The following is a 24,622-nucleotide window of genomic DNA, read 5'->3' as shown; positions in this document are numbered from 1 at the left end:
CTTTCAGGAATTCTGCAATCTGTATGGCTGCCGGAAGATAAGGACGACACCCTACCATCCGCAGACTAATGGACTTTGTGAAAAAATGAACCAGGTGGTAATGGATCTTCTAAAAACGTTGCCCCTGGAAGAACGCAGTCTGTGGCCTGAAAAGTTGCCCGATCTGGTGGACCTATACAACCACATCCCGGTAGGTTCCACCAACTGTACCCCGGCTTACCTAATGAGGGCAAGACCTGGTAAGTTACCTGTTGACCTGGAAATGGGAGTCCTGACCCCCGAGGACACTTCACCAGAAACAGACTGGGACACAGAGAGGCAGCAGCAGTACCGGAGAGTACAGGAGAGCGTGGAGCGAAGTCTCTGTCAGGCTAGGGAAAGACAAGAGAAAACTTACAACCAGTATGCTCCCGCTGTTCCCCTGGTACCCGGAGAGCAGGTCTTGAAGAGGAAGAGACGGCTCCACAAGTTGGACGACCAGTGGGAGAAGGACCCGTACACCGTACTGCCCTCAAGCCACGAGAACCCGAAGGTCTGTACCATCAGTAAAGACGGAGGGGAAACCACAGCCCTTGTATCCCGGGACCACCTGAAGAAGTGTCCCGAACAACTGAGGAACCCTGAAGAGGAACAAGAAGACCATCGACCCGTGGAAGAAAGGGAAGATATGGTTAGTACCGTGCTCGGGGACTTCCCTCAGTCTTGGACTCAAGTCAATGGTGCAGTTGTGGTACCCGTACTCACCTTCCTCCAACCATCATCTCAAGAACCTACGGAGCAACGGGTAGAGCTGGAAGAACAGCCGGTCCAGGAGGCAGAAGACTCCACACAAGCAGAACAGGAGAATCAACCCTCTGCTTATAGTGAGCCTGCCGTACCCCTAGTGAGACAAAGAGCCGGTAGACAGCTGCCCAGTTTACCCTTGACAGCTCCTACACCCTGTAGTTCAGGGCCAGACAGTCAGCTCCGTAGGTCCACTCGGGCCACTAGAGGCCAGTTACCCGCACGCTGGAGAATTTAAAGTGTATAAATTGTTTTATCTATGTTTTTCTGTGTCTTGTTGCTTGTGTATAATTTTGTGTTTCTAGTTATTTTTAGGAAACCTTGGTGGATTTACCGGGAATCCTTGTATATAGTTGGAGCGTAACCCAGGATGGACTAGAGACTGTTAAGGACTCGGGGTAGGACAGACCCCTACCTGGTTACGTCTCCCTGTGTTGGTGAAATGGACACCTTTGCTTTTCTTCAAAGACTGCATCCGGTTGCGGACACGCCGTAACCATCTTATGTGTTTTTCTTATAGTATTGTTATTGTTATACTTTGTTATGTTTTTCTAAATGTGTTTAGTCCCGGAGTACTAAATTTCACTAGGGGGGAATGTGACACCCCAGGGGTCTGGTTGCCACAGTGATAGAGATATTATGTCTGAGAGCAGGTGGGAGGTCCTTTGGTCAGGGATCCTGTGCATGCCACACCTCCTGCCCAGTCTTGGGAGGGGAAGAACTTCCCCTGTATAAACCCGGGGCTGAGGCAGGGTGAGTCAGACAAGGAGAGTGGAGAAGAGAAGCAGCATAGGAAACAGCAGAGTTACAAGGAGTCAGGGGCTGGCAGCTACAGAGCTCGCCCTGACTAAGAAGATACTTTACCGGACCCGGAGTCCGAGGCTGTGGGGACTAAATCCTACCCAGCAGCAGAATCCGTCGGGCAGGGGATTTCAGGTCCTCTGGCCCAGAAGCCTGAAGGCACGGTCACACGCGTGGGACCAGCACCGCCATCGTGGAGCGGAAGCCATTAGAAGGCCCCGAGTCACCGGCCATACGGGTGAGCACCACACGGTACACTCAGGGACGTGGGCTACTTACATCAGCTTCTAGCAAGGTAGCCAGAAGAGTACAGTCAGTTTGGGAGGCCTACAACTACGCCTGGCCAGGGGAGATCCCATCTGCTCAAAGACTGACCAGGCCCCGTTTGCTAGCAAGTACTCCGGGAGGGTCTGTCGTTGTTACCAGTAAAGACCCTGAACTACACCGTACCGTCTCTGAGTGGTTCCTGCTACCCCCATCATCCACGTCGGCTGCCCTGAGGCCATACCCCTCCCGTTGGGGGTTATACTATCACGCTGCACAATCCTACCACCGGCCTCAGCGGTCTGCCCTGCAGCAGCAGCTTCCTGGCTGCACTCAACGGGTGGCGTAGTCATGAACTATTTACTACTAATAGACTGCCGTCTAGTTTGACTCCCTGGGCACGGGCCGGGTCGCCGCCACGAGACTACAACCCTCCACTGATCCGGCTCCGGGTAGGCTCCCGCGTGCGCAACGCAGCGCGACACAGGCCCAGGGGCGCGTCAGTGACACAAATGGAACGGCACCAGAACAGGAAGTGCGTATGATTGTTTTTATTTTAACAAGGTCAAACATGAGAAATGAGAAGGAGTTGTCCTAGTAGTGGACAACCCCTTTATGAAGATACAATTTTCGGTTAGAAATTAAAAAGGCTTCTCCCCTGTGTGACTTCTCTGAAGTTTATTAAGAGTTGATTTCCGTGTAAAACATTTCCCACATTAAGAACAAGAAAATGGCTTCTGGCCTGTGTGAGTACTTTGGTGACTAAGAAGTGAGGATTTCTTCACAAAACATTTCCCACATTTTGAACAGGAAAAGGGCCCCTGTGTGGGTTCTCTGGTGGCTATCAAGAATCTCTTTACGGTTAAAACATTTCCCACATTCTGAACAGGAAAAAGGCTTCTCCCCTGTGTGAGTTCTCTGGTGCTTAATCAAATCTGATTTCTGGATAAAACATTTTCCACATTCTGAACAGGAAAAAGGCTTCTCCCCTGTGTGGATTCTCTGGTGATTAACCAGATTTGATTTCTGGATAAAACATTTCCCACATTCTGAACAGGAAAAAGGCTTCTCCCCTGTGTGGGTTCTCTGGTGCTTAACCAGATTTGATTTCTGGATAAAACATTTCCCACATTCTGAACAGGAAAAAGGCTTCTCCCCTGTGTGGATTCTCTGGTGTGTAACAAGACTTGATTTCTGGTTAAAACATTTTTCACATTCTGAACAGGAAAAAGGCTTCTCCCCTGTGTGAGTTCTCTGGTGGTTATCAAGAATCGCTTTACAGTTAAAACATTTCCCACATTCTGAACAGGTAAAAGGCCTCTTCCCTGTCTGGGTTCTCTGGTGATTGACCAAATCTGGTTTCTGGTTAAAACATTTCCCACATTCTGAACAGGAAAAAGGCTTCTCCCCTGTGTGATTTCTCTGGTGATTGACCAAATCTGATTTCTGGTTAAAACATTTCTCACATTCCAAACATGAAAAAGGCTTCTTCCCTGTGTGAGTTCTCTGATGTCTGATAAAACTTGATTTCAATGTAAAACATTTTCCACATTCTGAACAAGAAAATGGCTTCTCTCCTGTGTGGGTTTTCTGATGGTTATCAAGATTTGATTTCAGATTAAAACATTTCCCACACTTGAAACAAAAAAATCTATTCTCCGCTGTGTGAATGTTTTGATGTTTAAGAAAAGACTTTTCGAGGGGAAAACTATTTCCATATTCTGAACGTGAAAATGGCTTCTTTGAATTAGAAGTAGTTTGTTTTTTAATGCTTATTTTGTGACTTTGATTTTCATTAGTAGTCGGTAATGAATCATAAGACAGGACCTGTTTCAAAGGATCAGGTGACAGATCTTTGCAGTGAAGGGATGATGGTATATCTGGAGTAATGTCCTGTGGGATCTCAAGATCGTCTGATTTAAAAATTGAAGATGTCCGCTGTCCCTCTGATCTCCTGGTACAGTCATCTGCCAAGAATAAAACCAATTAATTATTTTTGAAAGAAATATCATTGAATTATATATTTAACATTTCTACTTAAACTGTAAAATAGCAGCTTAAATATCAATGTAAAAAATCTTGAATTATTCACCAAGAAAATGACAGTCCACAGTGTAATAGAAAACCTCATAGCAAGACCCAGTGGAGTGTGGTGTTCAACTGTTTGTTCATTCTGTCTCCCAAATATGGAATAAAAAGCCACCAAACAATGTTATATAGGCGAAAATAATACCAATAAAAACTTCTACTCATCTCACAAAAAACAAGTCCCCACTCAGGTCCATCAGATGTCAGTGGAAAACCAGAGGTTTCCACATTATTAGTGGCTGAAAGGCTCTTGAAAAGCAACATGGCTTCCATAAACCAATCCAGCAATATCCACTCTCCCAAAGTCAGATCTCCCCTCGCTTCTGAGCCTTGCAGTGCGCCCAAACCACATTTAGCATCCATGTATTTGGCATTACTATAGTGAGAAGAACCCACTTGATTTACGATGTGTGTCTCCTGGAGCACAATCTGGGCACTATGTGTTGGGCAATAAAATGGCATATTTGTAATTTTCCCTTTGAAACATCCACTGAGTGCTAATTTTCGGAAAGTGACTGTGGAGTCAAAGTAGTGACAACTTCTAAAGATGAATTCATTGAGGGTCATAATTTTCAAAATGGAGTCAATATATGGGGATTTCTACTGCTCTGATTTTATGACATTTAGTATGGTGTGGTGGGTCCCATCTCCTCTGGGACCTGCTCCTGTGACGTCTGCTTCTGTCACCAGGTGCCATCTTATTCATTCAGCAGGCGGCGCAGGTGATTGAGAAGATGTCAGAACCAAAAGCTCTGGGTGGTGCAGGCTCTGTCCAGCCACTAAGATTAGGGTTGCTGGGACCTGTAGTACCATCCAGTCTGGCAGTATGGGTGTGTGTGCTGTCCAGCTGGAGTAATCTGCTCCCTGCTTCAGGCATTTGGAAAGCACCACACCCTACTAAAGCTGGAAGCATATTGCTGGAAGCTGCCAGATACAGCCTTGTTCTCCTCTGGTTCAGTCCTCTGTGCTCAGCTCCCGGCTTGTGTATTTGTTTCCCATTGTGACCCCGGCCCGTTTACGGACTACTTTTGCGTATTTTGATTTTGTATTTTCTCTGACCTCCTGGTTCTGACCCGGCTACCTGACTATTCTTCCCATCTCACTCCCCAGAAGAGCAAGTAACACTATGGCCCAAGCCTAGGAGTCTCTGATCCATAAGGAGGGGTTAAAGGGTGATGGGCAAAACTGTGACTACAGATAATAACACCGACCAGAAGAGTAGAGAAAGTATTAGTGCTCCCAAATTCAGAAGAGATTGTGCAGTAATCCGAATTCCTTAGGATCGAAAGCATAATGTAATTTATGACGTTGAGTGAATCCATGAAACCAGGGCTGGAGCCACCACATCTCCTGCAGGCGTGAATAAATGTATATTACAGCCATCAGCCATGCACAGCTTAGAGATATATCATGGCACAGGTGTAATGTTTTCTGTATAGTTTATCACAATCCTGTTTGAAGTTAGTCAGTTTTAAAAGAAATTAAAAAGTCAGGATAAAGGGAAACTCTGTTGTTATTGTGCAGATATTCACGCTTAGACCTCACTGCACATTTAATATTTTCAATCATAAAAGCGAAGTTTGGCCAGAAAGACTGGACCTGGTCTTGTAGGAACCATATGAGCACATTCAGCAGCACGGAAGGGAGAGAAGGTAGATTCATCCAATAAGATATCAGGGTTCTAGGAAGCCAACAGCATCATTACCCTCCGCTTTCTCTTACAGGCCCATCATAATGTTTTTCTTCAAGTGATTTTTTAACTTGTCAGCACATTCTATGTACTCTGTCATTTAGCTTTGTAATTTACAGATCTGGGCAGGTAACGGTCAGCGTCTTCTAATCCCAGGGTCTAGGTGGATCTTCCAGGTTGCAAGTTCTCTAGAAAAGGGTTTTCAATGCCCAAATTCATCTGAACAGTTTTGGCTGGAGAAGAATGTTGTGGTCTAGAAGCAAAATGGTGATCACATGATTGTGATACGGCCGGACTACACAACCGATAAAGCAGCCACAGCCGGTGACTGAGAAGAATCTGTGACTTCTCTGCATTTAGTGGTCACTACTCACCTGGGTAGTCATATGTGGGAATCTCCTCTTTACACCGCTCATCACCCCTCACATATGTCTCTGTAGTATTAATATGGGTCAGATCTTCACCCTGAAACAAAAAAAAAAAAATCAAAGAGAGAAGGAGAAGTCCCATCTATGATCAGCTCTAATACTGCCATCTCCACCATTCTCATTACACAAGTATAAAACATATAATACTGGTGGCTAAAACAAGACTGAGCACAAGACCTTCACAGCCATCTACACATCATAGGGGAGATCTCATGACACCTTCTCTCCATCTACCTGATGATCCTGAGGAACATTGGGATCTTCTTGTTTACAGTCCTGTGGAAGAAGAGGACGGGGACATCTCTCTGGTGTTGTCCTCTTACTGGATAGATCTGGAGGAAACACATACAGGGACTGAATTCATTCTTTACATACAGATAATTATAGGCCATGTGTATTTAGTCCTGTCTATTACCTGGTGATGTGAGGGGTTGGGGAACCTCCATCATGACGTCCTTGTACAGATCTTTGTGTCCGTTTAAATACTCCCACTCCTCCATGGAAAAATAGACAGCGACATCCTGATACCTTATAGGAACCTGACACATACAATGATATCGTCATCCCCCTGATCCCTTCATAGCGTTACTGTATAATGTCCCAGCAGTGTCACCTCTCCAGTCAGCAGCTCAATCATCTTGTAGGTGAGTTCTAGGATCTTCTGGTCATTGATGTCCTCATGCATCAGGGGAAGAGGTGGAGGCCCAGTGACTGGGCTCAGGGGTCTTCCCCATCCCTCTGACACAGGGTCCTGATGGTGCTCACTAGAGGTCTTCTTCACTACTGTATAATCCTGGTTATGGAGAAACACATTAATAAATCTCACTACAGACATTTGTAGAGTCCTCACCTCTCCAGTTCTGTCCATCTGTTATTCCCATAGATAAGAATGATGTAATGTGACGTCATCAGAATCTCTCACCTCTCCAGTAAGCTGGAAGAGGATCTCTAGGGTGAGGTGTAATATCCTCTCCGCCATCCTGTCTCTGTCCAGATCCATCTTTTATGGATCAATAAGGAAAATTCTCTTATCTTGAAGATCTTCACTGAGAGGATCTGATATTGTAGAGATCTGAATGAGAAGATGATGAGCAGATGTAACATCATAAAAATCCTGGGTAATAATACAATTACTGGAGATAATAAGGGGAAACATATGAGGAAATTTATTATTTTACAGTGTTTAGTTTTCTTCTTTCTTCCTTGGAATCTGTAGCTGAATATGTTTATCATAGACTCATCTTCCATGACGCTAATTCTCGTCTCATTTACGGACACTGGAATCGGCATTAGTAATACTGCAGGAGATATTCATTACACGTGACATGAGAAATAACTACTTCATGATGCGGACGACATCTTCATCTTCTACTACGGCTCTAGAAACATATTTGGCCAGAGTCTGTCACTGACTACATCACTGTTTGTTTGTGAATATTTCCCGTCTTCCCCGGACTGTAATCTTCTATCACGTTAGATCTAATGTCTGATTCACACACAGAAGTTTGAGGCTTTTGTAAAAGCTTTTTTGTTTGCACAAACACCACAAACAGAAATTATTTGCTACCAAGGTCTCCATGTACATGGGGTTTATTTTTGGCTTAAGGCTTTCCAATATTACAAGAAAAAAAGCAGATATTAAAATGTTTCAGAAGAAAGTTGACACCAACAATTCTTGTAAAAAGAAAAAAAACATTCAAAAAACATAAGACACATTTTGTTATTTTTTTAAAAGTTAATTTGTTAAAAAAAAATAAAACACTTTTTTGGGCACCAGAACATAGATGTACATCACAGGGATCTCACATGTGCAGCTGCAACAAAAACCCTGGCAGTTTAATAACTTGCTGCTGTCAAAAGCAAATATGGCATCTAAGAAGGTTTGACAGAGTTTGGCTCAATGCCCCTCCTCCCCCAAGTACTCGATAGTATGGGGCTGCATAGTTACTTAGTTACTATGGTACTTAAATGCCTATTAATGGTGTCTGGGTCTGCAATGTATGAAAGTCTATTAGGACAGGCCAGAGGCAGCAATAAATAAGTCATATTTTAACGCCCCCATACACATTAGACTAAAGTTGCATGAAAACACTGATTTCGGTGGTTTGGTTGACTATATAATGTATTTGGGGGCCTCCCGACAGATGATGCCAGGGCAGAGGAGGATCTGGCATCCTGAATTTCAGAGGCTAATCCGTTTGTTCTTCCTATAGATAATCCTCCGCTAGAGGAGTCTGGAGGCGACTCTCTCAGACCAGAGGAAAGCTGGAATATTTGTGTGTATGGTGGAGTCGGGAGAGAAAGCCGTCTGCCAAATGACCACCCAGGAAACACTTATCTCATGTGTATGGGGCAGTTAGTGTTACACTGACAGTGGGGATAATACACGCACTACAGTTGTACAGTGCAGCACCGGAGCAATCAGAGGCTTCTATGTTGTATGATCGCACTAAGGAGAGTTGTTTAAAAAAATATTTAACATGAAAAAAATATCACAGTTTTAGCAACAAGCAATATCTGTCACTATAGGGAGACCAGACTCACTGCACAATGTTCGTTAAGCCACGTCCATAACAACTTTCTTATACTCCGTTATCCTATAGACATCCTATACACAGTGACACAGAAGTTGCTCAGGTAGTGCAGCTCATCCAGGATAGCACATCAATGCGAGCTGTGGCAAGAAGGTTTGCTGTGTCTGTCAGTGTAGTGTCCAGAGGCTGGAGGCGCTACCAGGAGACAGGTCAGTACACCAGGAGACATGGAGGGGGGCTGTAGGAGGGCAACAACCCAGAAGCAGGACCGCTACCTCAGCCTTTGTGCAAGGAGGAACAGGAGGAGCACTGCCAGAGCCCTACAAAATGACCTCCAGCAGGCCACAAATGTGCATGTGTCTGCACAAACTGTTAGAAACCGACTCCATGAGGGTGGTATGAGGGCCCGACGTCCACAGATGGGGGTTGTGCTCACAGCCCGACACCGTGCAGGACGCTTGGCATTTGCCACAGAACACCAGGATTGGCAAAGTCGCCACTGGCGCCCTGTGCTCTTCACAGATGAAAGCAGGTTCACACTGAGCACATGTGACAGACGTGACAGAGTCTGGAGACGCCGTGGAGAGCGATCTGCTGCCTGCAACATCCTTCAGCATGACCGGTTGGCAGTGGGTCAGTAATGGTGTGGAGTGGCATTTCTTTGAAGGGCCGCACAGCCCTCCATGTGCTCGCCAGAGGTAGCGAGATGAGATCCTCAGACCCCTTGTGAGACCATATGCTGGTGAGGATGGCCCTGGGTTCCTCCTAATGCAGGACAATGCCAGACCTCATGTGTCTGGCGTGTCAGCAGTTCCTGCAAGATGAAGGCATTGAAGCTATGGACTGGCCCGCCCGTTCCCCAGACCTGAATCCAATTGAGCACATCTGGGACATCATGTCTCGCTCCATCCACCAATGTCACGTTGCACCACAGACTGTCCAGGAGTTGGCGGATGCTTTAGTCCAGGTCTGGGAGGAGATCCCACAGGAGACCATAAGCAACTTTATCAGGAGCATGCCCAGGCGTTGTAGGGAGGTCATACAGGCACGTGGAGGCCACACACAATACTGAGCCTCATTTTGACTTGTTTTAAGGACATTACATCAAAGTTGGATCAGCCTGTAGTGTGTTTTTCCACTTTAATTTTGGGGGTCACTCCAAATCCAGGCCTCCATTGGTTAATAAATTTGATTTCCATTGATGATTTTTGTGTGATTTTGTTGTCAGCACATTCAACGTTGTACAGAAGAAGTATTCAATAAGAATATTTCATTCATTCAGATCTAGGATGTGTTATTTGAGTGTTCCCTTTATTTTTTTGAGCAGTGTACATACTGTATATATATACAGTCATGGCCAAAAGTTTTGAGAATGACACCAAAATTATATTTTCACATGATCTGCTGGCCTCTGGTTTTTATTAGTGTTTGTCTGATGTTTATATCACATACAGAAATATAATTGCAATCATATTATGAGTACCAATAGGTTATATTGACAGTTAGAATGAGTTAATGCAGCAAGTCAATATTTGCAGTGTTGCCCCTTCTTCTTCAAGACCTCTGTAATTCTCCCTGGCATGCTCTCAATCAACTTTTGGACCAAATCCTGACTGATAGCAGTCCATTCTTGCATAATCAATGCTTGCATTTTGCCAGAATTTGTTGGTTTTTGTTTGTCCACCCGTCTCTTGATGATTGACCACAAGTTCTCAATGGGATTAAGATCTGGGGAGTTTCCAGGCCATGGACCCAAAATCTCTATGTTTTGTTCCATGAGCCATTTAGTTATCACCTTTGCTTTATGGCAAGGTGCTCCATCATGCTGGAAAAGGCATTGTTGGGCGCCAAACTGCTCTTGGACGGTTGGGAGAAGTTGCTCTTGGAGGACATTCTGGTACCATTCTTTATTCATGGCTGTGTTTTTAGGCAAGACTGTGAGTGAGCCGATTCCCTTGGCTGAGAAGCAACCCCACACATGAATGGTTTCAGGATGCTTTACAGTTGGCATGAGACAAGACTGGTGGTAGCGCTCACCTCTTCTTCTCCGAATAAGCTGTTTTCCAGATGTCCCAAACAATCGAAAAGGGGATTCATCAGAGAAAATTACTTTGCCCCAGTCCTCAGCAGTCCACTCCCTGTACCTTTTGCAGAATATCAGTCGGTCCCTGATGTTTTTTCTGGAGAGAAGTGGCTTCTTTGCTGCCCTCCTTGAATCCAGCCCTTGCTCAAAGAGTCTCCGCCTCACAGTGCGTGAAAAAGCACTCACACCAGCCTGCTGCCATTCCTGAGCAAGCTCGGCACTGCTGGTAGTCCGATCCCGCAGCTGAAACAGTTTTAAGATACGGTCCTGGCGCTTGCTGGTCTTTCTTGGGCGCCCTGGAGCCTTTTTGACAACAATGGAAGCTCTCTCCTTGAAGTTCTTGATGATGCGATAGATTGTTGACTGAGGTGCAATCTTTGTAGCTGCGATAATCTTCCCTGTTAGGCCATTTTTGTGCAGTGCAATGATGGCTGCACGTGTTTCTTTAGAGATAACCATGGTTAACTGAAGAGAAACAATGATACCAAGAACCAGCCTCCTTTTAAAGTGTCCAGTGATGTCATTCTTACTTAATCATGACTGATTGATCGCCAGCCCTGTCCTTATCAACACCCACACCTGTGTTAATGGATCAATCACTAAAACGATGTTAGCTGCTCCTTTTAAGGCAGGACTGCAATGATGTTGAAATGTGTTTTGGGGGTTAAAGCTCATTTTCTGGGCAAATATTGACTTTGCAAGTACAGTAATTTCTGTTAAGCTGATCACTCTTTGACATTCAGGAGTATATGCAAATTGCCATTACAAAAAATGAAGCAGTAAACTTTGGAAAAATTACTATTTGTCTCATTCTCAATACTTTTGGCCATGACTGTGTGTATATATATATATATATATATATATATATATATATATATATATATATATATACATACACACACTGTGTGCAGAATTATTAGGCAAGTTGCATTTTAGAGGATTATTTTTATTATTGATCAACAACTATGTTCTCAATCAACCCAAAAGACTCATAAATATCCAAGCTTAATATTTTTGGAAGTTGGAGTGTTTTTTTTTAAGATTTGGCTATCTTAGGAGGGTATCTGTTTGTGCAGGTAACTATTACTGTGCAGAATTATTAGGCAACTTAATAAAAACCAAATATAATCCCATCTCACTTGTTTATTTTCACCAGGTAAACCAATATCAGTGCACAAAATTTAGAAATAAACATTTCTGACATGCAAAAACAAAAAAAATAGTGATCAATATTGCCACCTTTCTTTATGATGACACTCAACAGCCTTCCATCCATAGATTCTGTCAGTTGCTTGATCTGTTTTCGATCAACATTGCGTGCAGCAGCCACCACAGCCTCCCAGACACTGTTCCGAGAGGTGTACTGTTTTCCCTCCCTGTAGATCTCACATTTTATGATGGACCATAGGTTCTCTATGGGGTTCAGATCAGGTGAACAAGGGTGCCATGTCATTATTTTTTCTTCTTTTAGACCTTTACTGGCCAGCCACGCTGTGGAGTAGTTGGATGCATGTGATGGAGCATTGTCCTGCATGAAAATCATGCTTTTCTTGAACGATACTGACTTCTTCCTGTACCACTGCTTGAAGAAGTTGTCTTCCAGAAACTGGCAGTAGGTCTGGGAGTTGAGCTTCACTGCATCCTCAACCCGAAAAGGGCCCACAAGTTCATCTTTGATGATACCAGCCCATACCAGTACCCCACCTCCACCTTGCTGGCGTCTGAGTCGGAGTGGAGCTCTCTGCCCCTTACTGATCCAGCCTCTGGCCCATCCATCTGGCCCACCAAGAGTCACTCTCATTTCATCAGTCCATAAAACCTTTGAAAAATCAGTCTTAAGATATTTCTTGGCCCATTCTTGACGTTTTATCTTATGTTTCTTGTTCAAAGGTGGTCGTTTTTCAGCCTTCCTCACCTTGGCCATGTTCCTGAGTATCGTACACCTTGTGCTTTTTGATACTCTAGTAACATTGCAGCTCTGAAATATGGCAAAACTGGTGGCGAATGGCATCTTGGCAGCTTCACACTTGATTTTCCTCAATTCATGGGCAGTTATTTTGCGACTTTTTTGGCCAACACGCTTCTTGTCACCCTGTTGGCTATTTGCCATGAAACGCTTGATTGTTCGGTGATCACGCTTTAAAAGTTTGGAAATTTCAAGACTGCTGCATCCCTCTGCAAGACATCTCACAATTTTGGACTTTTCAGAGCCCATCAAATCTCTCTTCTGACCCATTTTGCCAAAGGAAAGGAAGTTGCCTAATAATTAAGCACACCTTATATAGGGTGTTGTTGTCATTAGTCAACACCCCTCCTCATTACAGAGATGCACATCACCAGATTTACTTAATTGGTAGTTGGCTCTCAAGCCTATGCAGTTTGGAGTAGGACAACATGTATAAAAAGTATCATGTGATCAAAATACTCATTTGCCTAATAATTCTGCACACAGTGTTTATAATATATATACAGTGAAGGAAATAATTATTTGATCCAATGCTGTTTTTGTAAGTTTGCCCACTGACAAAGACATGAACAGTCTAGAATTATAAGGGTAGGTTAATTTTAACATTGAGAGATAGAATATCCCCCAAAAAATCAAGAAAATCACATGGTATAAATTAGATAAATTTATTTGCATTTTGCAGTGAGAAATAAGTATTTGATTCCTCTGGCAAACAACACTTAATACTTGGTGGCAAAACCCTTGTTGACAAGCACAGCAGTCAGACATTTTTTGTAGTTGATGATGAGGGTTGTGCACATGTCAGGAGGAATTTTGGTTCACTCCTCTTTGCAGATCATCTCTAAATCATTAAGATTTTGAGACTGTCGCTTGGCAACTCGGAGGTTCAACTCCCTCCATAAGTTTTCTATGGGATTAAAGTCTGGAGACTGACTAGGCCACTCCATGACCTTAATGTGCTTCTTTTTGAGCCACTCTTTTGTTGCCTTGGCTGTATGTTTTGGGTCATTGTCTTGCTGGAAGACCCAGCCAAGACTCATTTTTAATGTCCTGGCAGAGGGAAGTAGGTTGTCACTCAGGATTTTACAGTACATGGCTCCATCCCTTCTCCCATTGATGTGGTGAAGTAGTCCTGTGCCCTTAGCAGAGAAACACTCCCAAAACATAATGTTTCTACCTCTATGCTTGACAGTGGGGGACAGTGTTCTTTGGGCTATTGGCAGCATTTCTCTTCCTCCAAACACGGCAATTTGAGTTAATGCCAAAGAGCTCGATTTTTGTCTCATCTGACCACAGCACCTTCTCCCAATAACTCACAGAATCATCCAGGTGTTCATTGGCAACCTTCAGAAGGGCCTGCACATGTGCCTTCTTGAGCAGGGGGACCTTGCGGGCACTGCGGGATTTTAAACCTTTAAGGCATAATGCGTTACCAATGGTTTTCTTGGCGACTGTGGTTCCTGCTGCCTTGAGATCATTAACAAGTCCTCCCCCATGTAGTTTTAGGATGATCTCTCACCTTCCTCATGATCAAGGATACCCCATGAGGTGAGATTTTACATGGTGCCCCAGATCGATGTCGATTGACAGTTATTTTGTATTTCTTCCATTTTCTTACTATTGCACCAACACTTGTCTAATTCTCACCCAGCGTATTGCTTATGGTTTTGTAGCCCATTCCAGCTTTGTGCAGGTCTATGATCTTGTCCCTGACATCCTTAGAAGGCTCTTTGGTCTTACCCATATTGTAGAGGTTAGAGTCTGACTGATTAATTGAGTCTGTGGACAGGAGTCTTTTATACAGGTGACTATGTAAGACAGCCAGTGTCGGACTGGGGTGTCTGGGGCCCACAGGGGAAATTGATCCTCAGGGCCCACTCTACAGCTATATGCAAATACCTGTTAGCCGTTATCCCTGTTATACACCCGTGACCAGACCACATATTACCACCACCACACCAGTGACCGAATAATACCACATGCAAGGGAGAAATACCACCACACAGTGACCAGACCAGATATTAACACCATATAGCGTCCAAATAATTCCCCATCATTGCTCTCCCCCCACCTCCATCATTGCTCTCCCCCCACCTCCTTCATCATTGCTCTCTCCCACCTTCTCCATCATTTTCATATTGCCGTCATTGCCATATCTCCCCCCACCTCCTCCATCATTGCCATATCTCCCCCACATCCTCCATCATTGCCATATCTCCCCCACCTCCTCCATCATCATTGCCATATCTCCCCCCATCTCCTCCATCATCATTGCCATGTCATATCTCCTCTCACCTCCTCCATCATCATTGCCATGCCATATTTCCCCCACCTCCTCCATCATCATTGCCATGCCATATCTCCCCCACCTCCTCCATCGCCATGCCATATCTCCCCTACCTCCTCCATCGCCACTGCCATGCCATATCTCCCCCACCTCCTCCAGTCCCATTGCCATATCGCCTCCCACCCCCTCCATCACCATTGCTCTCCCTCATCTCCCCCCATCTCCTCCATCACCATTGCTCTCCCTCATCTCCCCCCACCTCCATCACCATTGCTCTCCCTCATCTCCCCCCACCTCCTCCATCACCATTGCTCTCCCTTATCTCCCCCCACCTCCATCACCATTGCTCTCCCTCATCTCCCCCCACCTCCTCCATCACCATTGCTCTCCCTCATCTCCCCCCACCTCCTCCATCACCATTGTATTAGTTAAAAAAAAACAAAACACAACACTTACCCTCTCTGCTCGTTCCCCTGCAGCATCATCCCTTGCTTCCAGACTGGCATCTTTCTCCCTGAAACAGGCGTGCGCAGCATGATGATGTCATCAAGCAGCACGAGCCTGTCTCTGGGAGGAAGCGCCAGGCAGGAAACAGAGGACGGATCCCTCCGCTCCGCTGCCATTTTCCACCTATCAGCAGTGGAGCTGGAGGGATCGCTCCCTGCCCGTCACACATCAGGCGCACTGCAAGAACCCCCCCTCCACCTTTGGGCCCCAATGCAGGTGCACCGGAGGCCATGTTAACCAGCGGGCCCCCGTGCGTCCTGCTCAGGGGCCCACCACAGACCCAGGCCTACTGGAGAATTCTCCGGTGTCCCTGCGCTCCAGTCCGACCCTGAAGAGAGCTGTCTTTAATGCAGGTAACAAGTTAATTAGGAGCGCCTAACTGGTCTGTAAGAGCCAGAACTCATAATGGTTTATAGAGGATCTGTCAGGGTCTCACAGGGACGACACCGGGGAGATCACACAATATCTCACTGTTGCTTTCACTTTGTCGGGATTTCGTCAGGGATTCGCAAGCACACAATCCCGACTACTCATTACGTAGCTATCGGCAAGCGAGCAGAAAGCATATGGCGTCACACCTCCAGATTCCAACGCATGGAATATGTGTATACGCCCCGTACAGTTACTGTCGGCATCACGATAGCCCAATTATTATTATTCGCTGCCACCACCGACCAAATTTTAAATATAATACAGGCCTGGTCGGACTCCAGCATTCTGGTAGCGTATGGCTTCGGGGAAGTGAATGATTACAGAGCAAAAGAAACAGGACTATTAAATTTTATATTTAATCCAAAAGGGAGGCAGTGTTTAGGAAAAATGTACAAGGATTTTACACAAGGGGACGATACAATACATATTCAGTTACACAAAATAATAAGGATTATAGAAAAAACTTACAATACGATTGCAGAGACGATTCAATATAGCTGGAGGGGAGACACTCCACTTCAGTCTCCAGAAACCACACACGGTATAGCTGTAGTCCGTTTTTCTCCCTGGAGGGGCTCACAGCTCCGGGAAAATAAGCATATTGTTCCTTGGCTGACCCTGTCACTAAAAATATGGGCCCCATTATCATCGGACGTATGGAACTTTAGCTATTCCATATTTCAGTTTGGCTCAAAAAATCCTGCAGTTTGCAGCTGGGGAATTGTCTTAGTTAACGAGCTGTGTCCTCCTCAGATAGTAAATTGTCAGAGGTCTGTCAGAGGAAAACACACTCGCATGCTAATTGGGGTTGTAGCACCTTTCTTTGTGCCAGCATACAGCCAGATGGTAGATTGTCAGCTCTTCTCTCCTGACAAATACTATAGGAGAGGGGGAGAAGAGGAGGGGTCTGGGGGGGAGAAATTCTTAATATTTTTCTGACTGGATCAAATACTTATTTCTCACTGCAAAATGCAACTAAATTTATCTAATTTATACTATGTGATTTTCTTGATTTTTTGGGGGATATTTTATCTCTCAATGTTAAAATTAACCTGCACTTAAAATTATAGACTGTTCATATCTTTGTCAGTGGGCAAACTTACAAAAACAGCAAGGGATCAAATAATTATTTCCTTCACTGTATATATAATATACATATATTATATATACATATAATATGTATATTTATTTGGCGGAGTCATATCTCCCGACTCTGCAGATAGCATGCTGTCATTGGACTTGGCAGAACCGGACCAGACGGTTTGGAGATGAATGCGGGAGGCCAAAGTCAGAAATTAAACTTCTCTTAACAAGAACTTGATGAGAAGTATACACATCAGATAGCAGGCACAACACTTTATGAATGCTTCTTCAGCATTATGCAGAGTCAGGAACTTTTCGTTTACAGGTGGCAGTACATAACTTTTGTTACAAGCTACAACAGTCCAACAACATATTATGGAAAAGCCCATCATCCCCTGTGGTGACCATATGGGTCAAGATGTGACCCTACGGCTCTTCAGAGCTACTCTCAGCTCCCAGTTGATTTGTGAAGACCTCACTGGCTGAGGTGCATCGGTACAACTCCTCACTAGTACTCTCAAAGTCCATTAGATGAGGGCCACGCACTCCTTGCTGTGGCACTGCATCTTCACCTCTACATAGGAGAACTCGTGTCCCACTTTGGTGACACTGTAGCTGCCTCTCTAGTATAGACAATTGTTTGCTTAAATCCTGTTTGTCTAAGATAAGGAATCCTTCCTTAAAGGGGTTGTTCACTACTTTTACATTGATGCCCTATCCATAGAATAGGGCATCAATGTATGATCGGCCGGGGTCCCACACGCGGCACCCTCATCGATCAGCTGTTATCGGTGTTCAATTGAATGGGAGGCGGATGTCTAGTACCCCGCGGAGGCCACTACAGATGGACGTCCAAGCACAGCAGAACATACTATCTGATGTCTCCCTCCTGGCACACTACACCATATCAATTCAAGTCTGCAGCCACATAGACCAAAGGTCTGTATTTCTCACTTACTTATTCCTATCTCACTCATCATTAGGAAATTGCCCTCCTGTGTGCCCATGTAGCTCAGTATGAGGCTCCCACACAGTATGATGGCCCCCTCAGACCCACACTGTATGATGTCCCCCACAGCCCTTCACTTAATATGATGCCGCCACAATTCCTGATATTTAAAAAAAACACAAACTACTCAACCAACTGTAATATGGGTGGCTCATGTTAAGGAGCTGAAACTCCTAAACCCTTCATCCAATTTTAATGTGGATACCCTTAAATGAAAGCTGAAAGTCTGAACTTCAACTGCATCTGAATTGTTTTGTTTAAAATTCATTGTGGTAATGTCTAGAACCAAAATTAGAAAAATATTGTCTCTGTCCAAATATATATGGACCTAACTATAAGTATTTGATACACTGCCGATTTTGAAAGTTTTCCCACCTACAAAGAATGGAGAGGTCTGTAATTATAATCGCATGTTCACTTCAACTGTGAAGGCAGTATCTTGAAAAAAATCCAGATAATCACATTGTATGATTTGTACATAATTAATTTGCATTTTATTGCATGAAATAAGTATTTGATACATAATCAAAACAGAACTTAATATTTGGTACAGAAACCTTTGTTAGCAATTACAGAAGTCTGATGTTTTCTGTAGTTATTGACCAAGTTTGCGCACACTGCAGCAAGGATTTTGGCCCACTCCTCCATACAGATCTTCTCCAGATCTTTCAGGTTTCGGGGCTGTGGCTGGGCAACATTGAGTTTCAGCTCCCTCCAAAGATTTTCTCTTGTGTTCAGGTCTGGAGACTGGCTAGGCCACTCCAGGACCTTGAAAATACTTTTTAAGGAGCCAAACCTTAGTTGCCCTGGCTGTGTGTTTAGGGTCATTGTCATGCTGGAAGAACCAGCCACGACCAATCTTCAATACTCTTACTGAAGAAGCTCAAGACGAAATGCTGCTGGGTTAATGGTGGCGGTTATTTTATAGGGCCCAATAAACCTAGGTCCCAGCTTCCAGGAAGGGACTTTCAACTTAATATTCCTGGTAGACAACCACACAAAGTCATTCACAATCAGGTTCGGACCTGGCAAGCGTTTTCTGTGAGCCATGCGTTTATACCGGTCTCCCATGATCTTAAAATTACTCAGCACCCCCCGCCACACAAAGGAGAGCAACGAAGCAAAACGTTCCTCCTCTGGAACTCCTGAAGCTCCTCCCCCACTAAAGGTACCAAACTGTGGATGGTAACCATATGCACCAAAGAACGGTGACCTGCCAGTGGATACTTGATGATTATTAATTTCAAATTCTGACAGCAGTAAGTAGGATGCCCAATCTTCCTGATTTTCGGAGAAGAAACACCTGAGGTAGGTCTCCAAACTCTGATTGACGGGCTCGGTCTGTCCATTCGACTGAGGGTGGAAGGCAAAGGAAAAGGACAGCTGCACCCCCAGTTGAGCACAGAATGCCTTCCAGAACTTAGAAACAAACTGGTCCCCCCATCTGACACCACATCGGAGGGAACCTCGTAAAGCTTCACAATCTCATTTATAAACACCCGAGCAAGTGTCTTAGCATTTGGAAGTGCAGGTAATGCGACGAAGTGAACCATTTTACTGAACCTATCTACAACCACCAAGACCACAGTTTTACAGGCAGAAACCGGGAGGTCAGTAATAAAATACATGGACAAGTGTGCCCATGGCCTACTAGGGATAGGTAGTGGAGGAAGTGTACCAGACGGACGGGTATGCGAAACATTAGAATGCACGCAAATACTACAAGCAGATACGTGTTCAATCACATCCTGATGCAACCCCGGCAACCAAAATCAACGAGAGAGGAGGTCTGCGGTTGCCTTACCACCTGGATGACCAGCAAGCACAGAGTTTTGAAGTTCCTTAATTACTTTGCAGTGCAGATTAGATGGTACAAATAACCTTCTTGGAGAGCAGAGGGCAGGGGTGTCCCCCTGAGCCTCCAGCACCTCACACTCCAGTTCAGTATATAATGCCGAAATGACTACCCTCTTCTATAACATCGGAGCAAGGTTCTCATGGTCACCTCCACCAGGGAAGCTAAGGGACAAAGCATCAGCCTTGACATTTTTGGCCCCTGGACGAAAAGTGACAACAAAATTGTACTTAGTAAAAAACAGGGACCATCTGGCTTGCCTAGAGTTGAGACGCTTAGCTGACTGGAGATATGACAGGTTCTTATAGCCAGTAATAGGATGGACAGCCCCCTCCCACCAATGTCGCCATTCTTTGAATGAAAATTTGATTGCCAAAGTTCCAAATTACCCACGTCATAATTTCTCTCAGCCGTAGACAAATTTTTAGAAAAGAAGGCGCATGGATGCCATCTACCAGGGGGTGGACCCTGAGAGAACACAGCCCCAACCCCCACATCCGACGCATCAACTTCCACAATAAAAGGATGGGAAACATCGGGTTGACTGATTATAGGTGCAGTGGCAAAATAATTCTTTAAGGAAGAAAAAGCCTGGAAGGAGACATCCGACCATTTGGAAAAATCAGACCCCTTCTTAGTCATGTCAGTAAGGGGTTTCACTACAACAAAATCATTTTGGATGAATTTCCTGTAAAAATTAGTAAAGCCCAGAAAACGTTATAGAGGCTTCAGGTTCTCAGGACGGTCCCAATCAAGAACTGCACGGGTCTTCTCCGGATCCATCCGAAGTTTGGCAAATAGTTTGTTATCCCTGAATATCTGGAGCACTTGTTTAACATGCCCCCGATGTGTCTCAAAATCAGGTGAATAAACCAAAATATCGTCCAGATAGACCACCACATGATGGAAAATATCATTTATGAAATGCTGAAACACTGCAGTTGCATTGGTCAAACCTAAAGGCATAACCAGACTCTCGAAATGTCCCTTCAGGGGTATTGAACGCTGTTTTCCATTCGTCCCCTCTGATTCTAACCAGATTGTAGGCTCCTTTTAAATCCAACTTGGAGAATACTTTAGCTCCTACAACCTGGCTGAACAAATCAGGAATCAGAGGAAGAGGGTATGGATTAAGGATGGTAATTTGATTTAATTCCTGGAAATCTAAACAGGGACGTAGTCCACCATCATTTTTCTTCATGAAGAACAACCCTGCCGCCACGGGCGAAGACGAGGTCCTGATGTGTCTCTTCTCCAGACTTTCTGCAATAAAATCCTTCATGGCTTGTCTCTCAGGGCCAGAAAGATGATACAGTCTGGACTTCGGTAGTTTAGCTCCAGTGGTCAGGTTAATAGGACAGTCATATGCACGATGAGGAGGCAAATCCTGACACCCCCTCTCAGAAAAAACGTCCTAAAAAACATATCTTCAAAACCATACAGAAAAGCAGGTAATATTTCAGTAGAGACTGTAGCAAGGGAAATATCTAAACAGTTTTCATGGCAGTAATCTCCCCGTTTAACAATCTCCCCGTTTTGCAAATCCACCAATGAGTTATGTTTCACCAGCCAGGAAAGACCCAAAACAATTGGGGTGGGAAGACTGTCCAGGATAAAGTAAGGGATTATCTCAAAATTAATTTACTCCGCCCTCAGTTTTACATTACGTACAATATGAGTAAATGCTTTTTGTGCAAGTGGCTCCGAGTCAATGGCAAAGATGGGAACAGGCCTAGCTAAAGCACAGCAAGCAAGACCATGAGTTTTCACAAACTCAGAATCAAACATGCTGACTCCGGCTCCACTTTCAACAAACACATTTTCTTGGTTTTGCTCTCTAACACCACCACTGCTGTCAGGACAAACCAGGAACTGCAGGTTCGTGACAAATACACTCTTTGCTTATCCAATTCCAGACTACCAGAGTTAATTGATTCTCCTTTTGTTTAGGTTCAATCAAATAGCGACTCCTGCTTAGCATATGGCAGGGAATTACCTCAGTATTAACAACTCACAGCACAAATAATGCAAAGAGAGGAGACTCCATGCCAATAAAGTGCCAAAGTTAGTAAAACAAAAAATTCAATGAGCCTCACAATGGTGAGTGTTCATTACAGTGGTGCAGAGTGCTACCACCACTATTGTTCCATAAAATGTATGGGGAGATAATCCCACACACTCACTTCCTGTATGTAAATAGGTTTACTTTCCCTCCTTTCCAGGGAGTCCTATGTAACTTCCGGGCTTATATCTCTTTTATATTTTGGTTGCTATAATTCCAGGGTTTTTCTATATAAAACCCATTGCTTTTTCAAATATATTATCCCATAATAGTGCTCTCATCAGACTCATTCCATTTTGTCCACCTTATATGTATTCCCACTCTTTCAAAACATGTCATTTCCTACAGCGCGGAGTCTCGCAATCACATGACACGGCTGGGTGTCACCCGATCTAATCATTTCCGCCGCCCAGCAAGCTGTGGCCACATCATTTCCACCCATGTGGCAGACCGCAGCCACGTGACACCGCCGACCGCATAATTTCCGGCTGCCTGGCAGGTCACCGTCATGTGACATAGCGGATCGCATCATTTCCGGCCGCCTAGCATTCCGCGATCACACAATGCAGCCCCATTTTTACAGCCGCCTACACTCAGCCATATGTTACAACATGTGACCGTGGACTCCGCATCACTTTCAGTCACATGGCACCCGAAATGCCTCAGTCACACGGCCGACCACATATGGTCACATGTCCCTATATATACTGTATTATTTCTGAATGATTACCACTGTCATAGTGACCATCAGTCCAAATCGCACATGATGCTCCTTCGTAGGCTGGCAGTTTTAAATACACACTTCATCAGGCGGACAAAATTTAAATATATTTCATTCTGAAGGCACTCCTTAAGTAACCTGTTGCCCACAATGTCATATGTTATATATCTATCCATAAATTTCCCTTCTTCCTAAGGGTGTATAATCCTTAAGGATATAAATATCACCTTCTTTTGAAGGCACTCAAGGTTTTAAAGCTCAAAAATCGGACTTTGAAAGGCTCATGTAATGGGACTATCCACGTAAGCATGATCAATCGGGGGGAAGGGAGGGGGAGGATTTTGTACAGTGGAGGGTGTACGCGCATGTACGGAGCAGAGCCGTGTGTGTACGAGGTGTACGGAGCGGAGCCGAGCGTGTACGAGGTGTACGGAGTGCAGCCGCGAGTGTACGAGGTGTACGGAGTGCAGCCGCGAGTGTACGAGGTGTACGGAGCAGAGCCGCGTGTGTACGAGGTGTACGGAGCGGAGCCGCGTGTGTACGAGGTGTACGGAGCGGAGCCGCGTGTGTACGAGGTGTACGGAGCAGAGCCGCGTGTGTACGAGGTGTACGGAGCAGAGCCGCGTGTGTACGAGGTGTACGGAGCAGAGCCGCGTGTGTACGAGGTGTACGGAGCAGAGCCGCGTGTGTACGAGGTGTACGGAGCAGAGCCGCGTGTGTACGAGGTGTACGGAGCAGAGCCGCGTGTGTACGAGGTGTACGGAGCAGAGCCGCGTGTGTACGAGGTGTACGGAGCAGAGCCGCGTGTGTACGAGGTGTACGGAGCAGAGCCGCGTGTGTACGAGGTGTACGGAGCAGAGCCGCGTGTGTACGAGGTGTACGGAGCAGAGCCGCGTGTGTACGAGGTGTACGGAGCAGAGCCGCGTGTGTACGAGGTGTACGGAGCAGAGCCGCGTGTGTACGAGGTGTACGGAGCAGAGCCGCGTGTGTACGAGGTGTACGGAGCGGAGCCATGTGTGTACGAGGTGTACGGAGCGAAGCCGTGAGTGTACGAGGCGTACGGAGCGGAGCAGCGCGTGTACAAGGTGTACGGAGCGGAGCCGTGAGTGTACGAGGCGTACTGAGAGGAGCCGTGTGTACAAGGCGTATGGAGCAGAGCCGTGTGTACGAGGCGTATGGAGCAGTGCCGTGTGTACGAGGTGTATGGAGAGGAGCCGCAAGTGTACGAGGCGTACGGAGCAGAGCCACGTGTGTGCGAGGTGTACGGAACGGAGCCGAATCACCAAAAAGAGCAGGACTGCCCATCACTACCGCCACCACATATATGGCTGCTCTGTGCGCACAGGAGCTGTGATGAGGTCACAGGAGGGGAGGAGTCAGGGGTCACATGATCAGGGGCCTCAGTGGATGCAGGACTCTGCTGTGCTGGTTGTCATGGTGCTGGATGAGCTGAAGTTTATGTGTGGGGTCAGGAGGGGTTTACAGTGTGGATGTAGCAGAGCCGCGCGTGTACGAGGTGTACGGAGCGGAGCCACGCGTGTACGAGGTGTACAGAGCCGTGCGTGTACGATGTGTACGGAGAGGAGTCGCACGTGTACGAGGCGTACGGAGCGGAGCCGCGAGTGTGTGAGGCGTGTCGAGCTGAGCAGCGCGTGTGCGAGGCGTGCGGAGAGGAGCCGCGCTTGTGCGAGGCGTGCGGAGCTGAGCCGCGCGTGTGCGAGGCATACGGAGCCGCGCGTGTGCGAGGCGTACGGAGCTGAGCCGCGCGTGTGCGAGGCATACGGAGCTGAGCCGAATCACCAAAAAGAGCCAGACTGCCCATCACTAATCGTATTTATCTTTTACAGGAAACAGAACAAAAACCTTATGATTCTTATAAAGGGGCAACACAAGACCCCAAAAGAGTCTCCGTGCTGAAGGGGTTAATGCCCCCTGCGCCCAGTAATAGGGGTCTCCACATACCTCCACCTGCAGAGCCGCCACCACATATATGGCTGCTCTGTGCGCACATGAGCTGTGATGAGGTCAC

At 45.7% G+C, this 24,622-nt stretch overlaps 1 protein-coding gene across 1 annotated transcript; it reads right to left on the bottom strand.

The window, feature by feature from the left end:
* Positions 1 to 2,509: 2,509 nt before the first annotated feature.
* Positions 2,510 to 24,622, bottom strand: LOC141182860 (uncharacterized). Its single transcript, XM_073660988.1, has 7 exons — positions 24,556 to 24,622; positions 6,977 to 7,126; positions 6,668 to 6,847; positions 6,470 to 6,593; positions 6,289 to 6,386; positions 6,001 to 6,091; positions 2,510 to 3,815 (listed from the first exon to the last, which is right to left on the bottom strand). Exons 2-7 carry the CDS (start codon positions 7,052 to 7,054, stop codon positions 2,611 to 2,613), a joined length of 1,776 nt encoding a protein of 591 aa, XP_073517089.1. The 5' UTR covers positions 7,055 to 7,126; positions 24,556 to 24,622; the 3' UTR covers positions 2,510 to 2,610.

Source organism: Phyllobates terribilis, unplaced genomic scaffold (genome assembly GCF_046119375.1).
Source record: "Phyllobates terribilis strain yellow unplaced genomic scaffold, ASM4611937v1 Scaffold_36__1_contigs__length_13169755, whole genome shotgun sequence".
In the NCBI taxonomy this organism is placed as follows: domain Eukaryota; kingdom Metazoa; phylum Chordata; class Amphibia; order Anura; family Dendrobatidae; genus Phyllobates; species Phyllobates terribilis.
This window is presented reverse-complemented; position numbering and strand designations above follow the sequence as displayed.

What these genes read in the sequence shown, in the direction of transcription:
- LOC141182860 (XM_073660988.1), bottom strand. Translation starts at nt 7,054, where the DNA reads ATGGATCTGGACAGAGACAGGATGGCGGAGAGGATATTACACCTCACC. An exon ending in ATGTTCCTCAGGATCATCAG is followed by an intron (nt 6,092 to 6,288) that starts GTAGATGGAGAG and finishes TTTTTGTTTCAG; the next exon opens with GGTGAAGATCTGACCCATAT. An exon ending in TCCCACATATGACTACCCAG is followed by an intron (nt 3,816 to 6,000) that starts GTGAGTAGTGAC and finishes TATTCTTGGCAG; the next exon opens with ATGACTGTACCAGGAGATCA.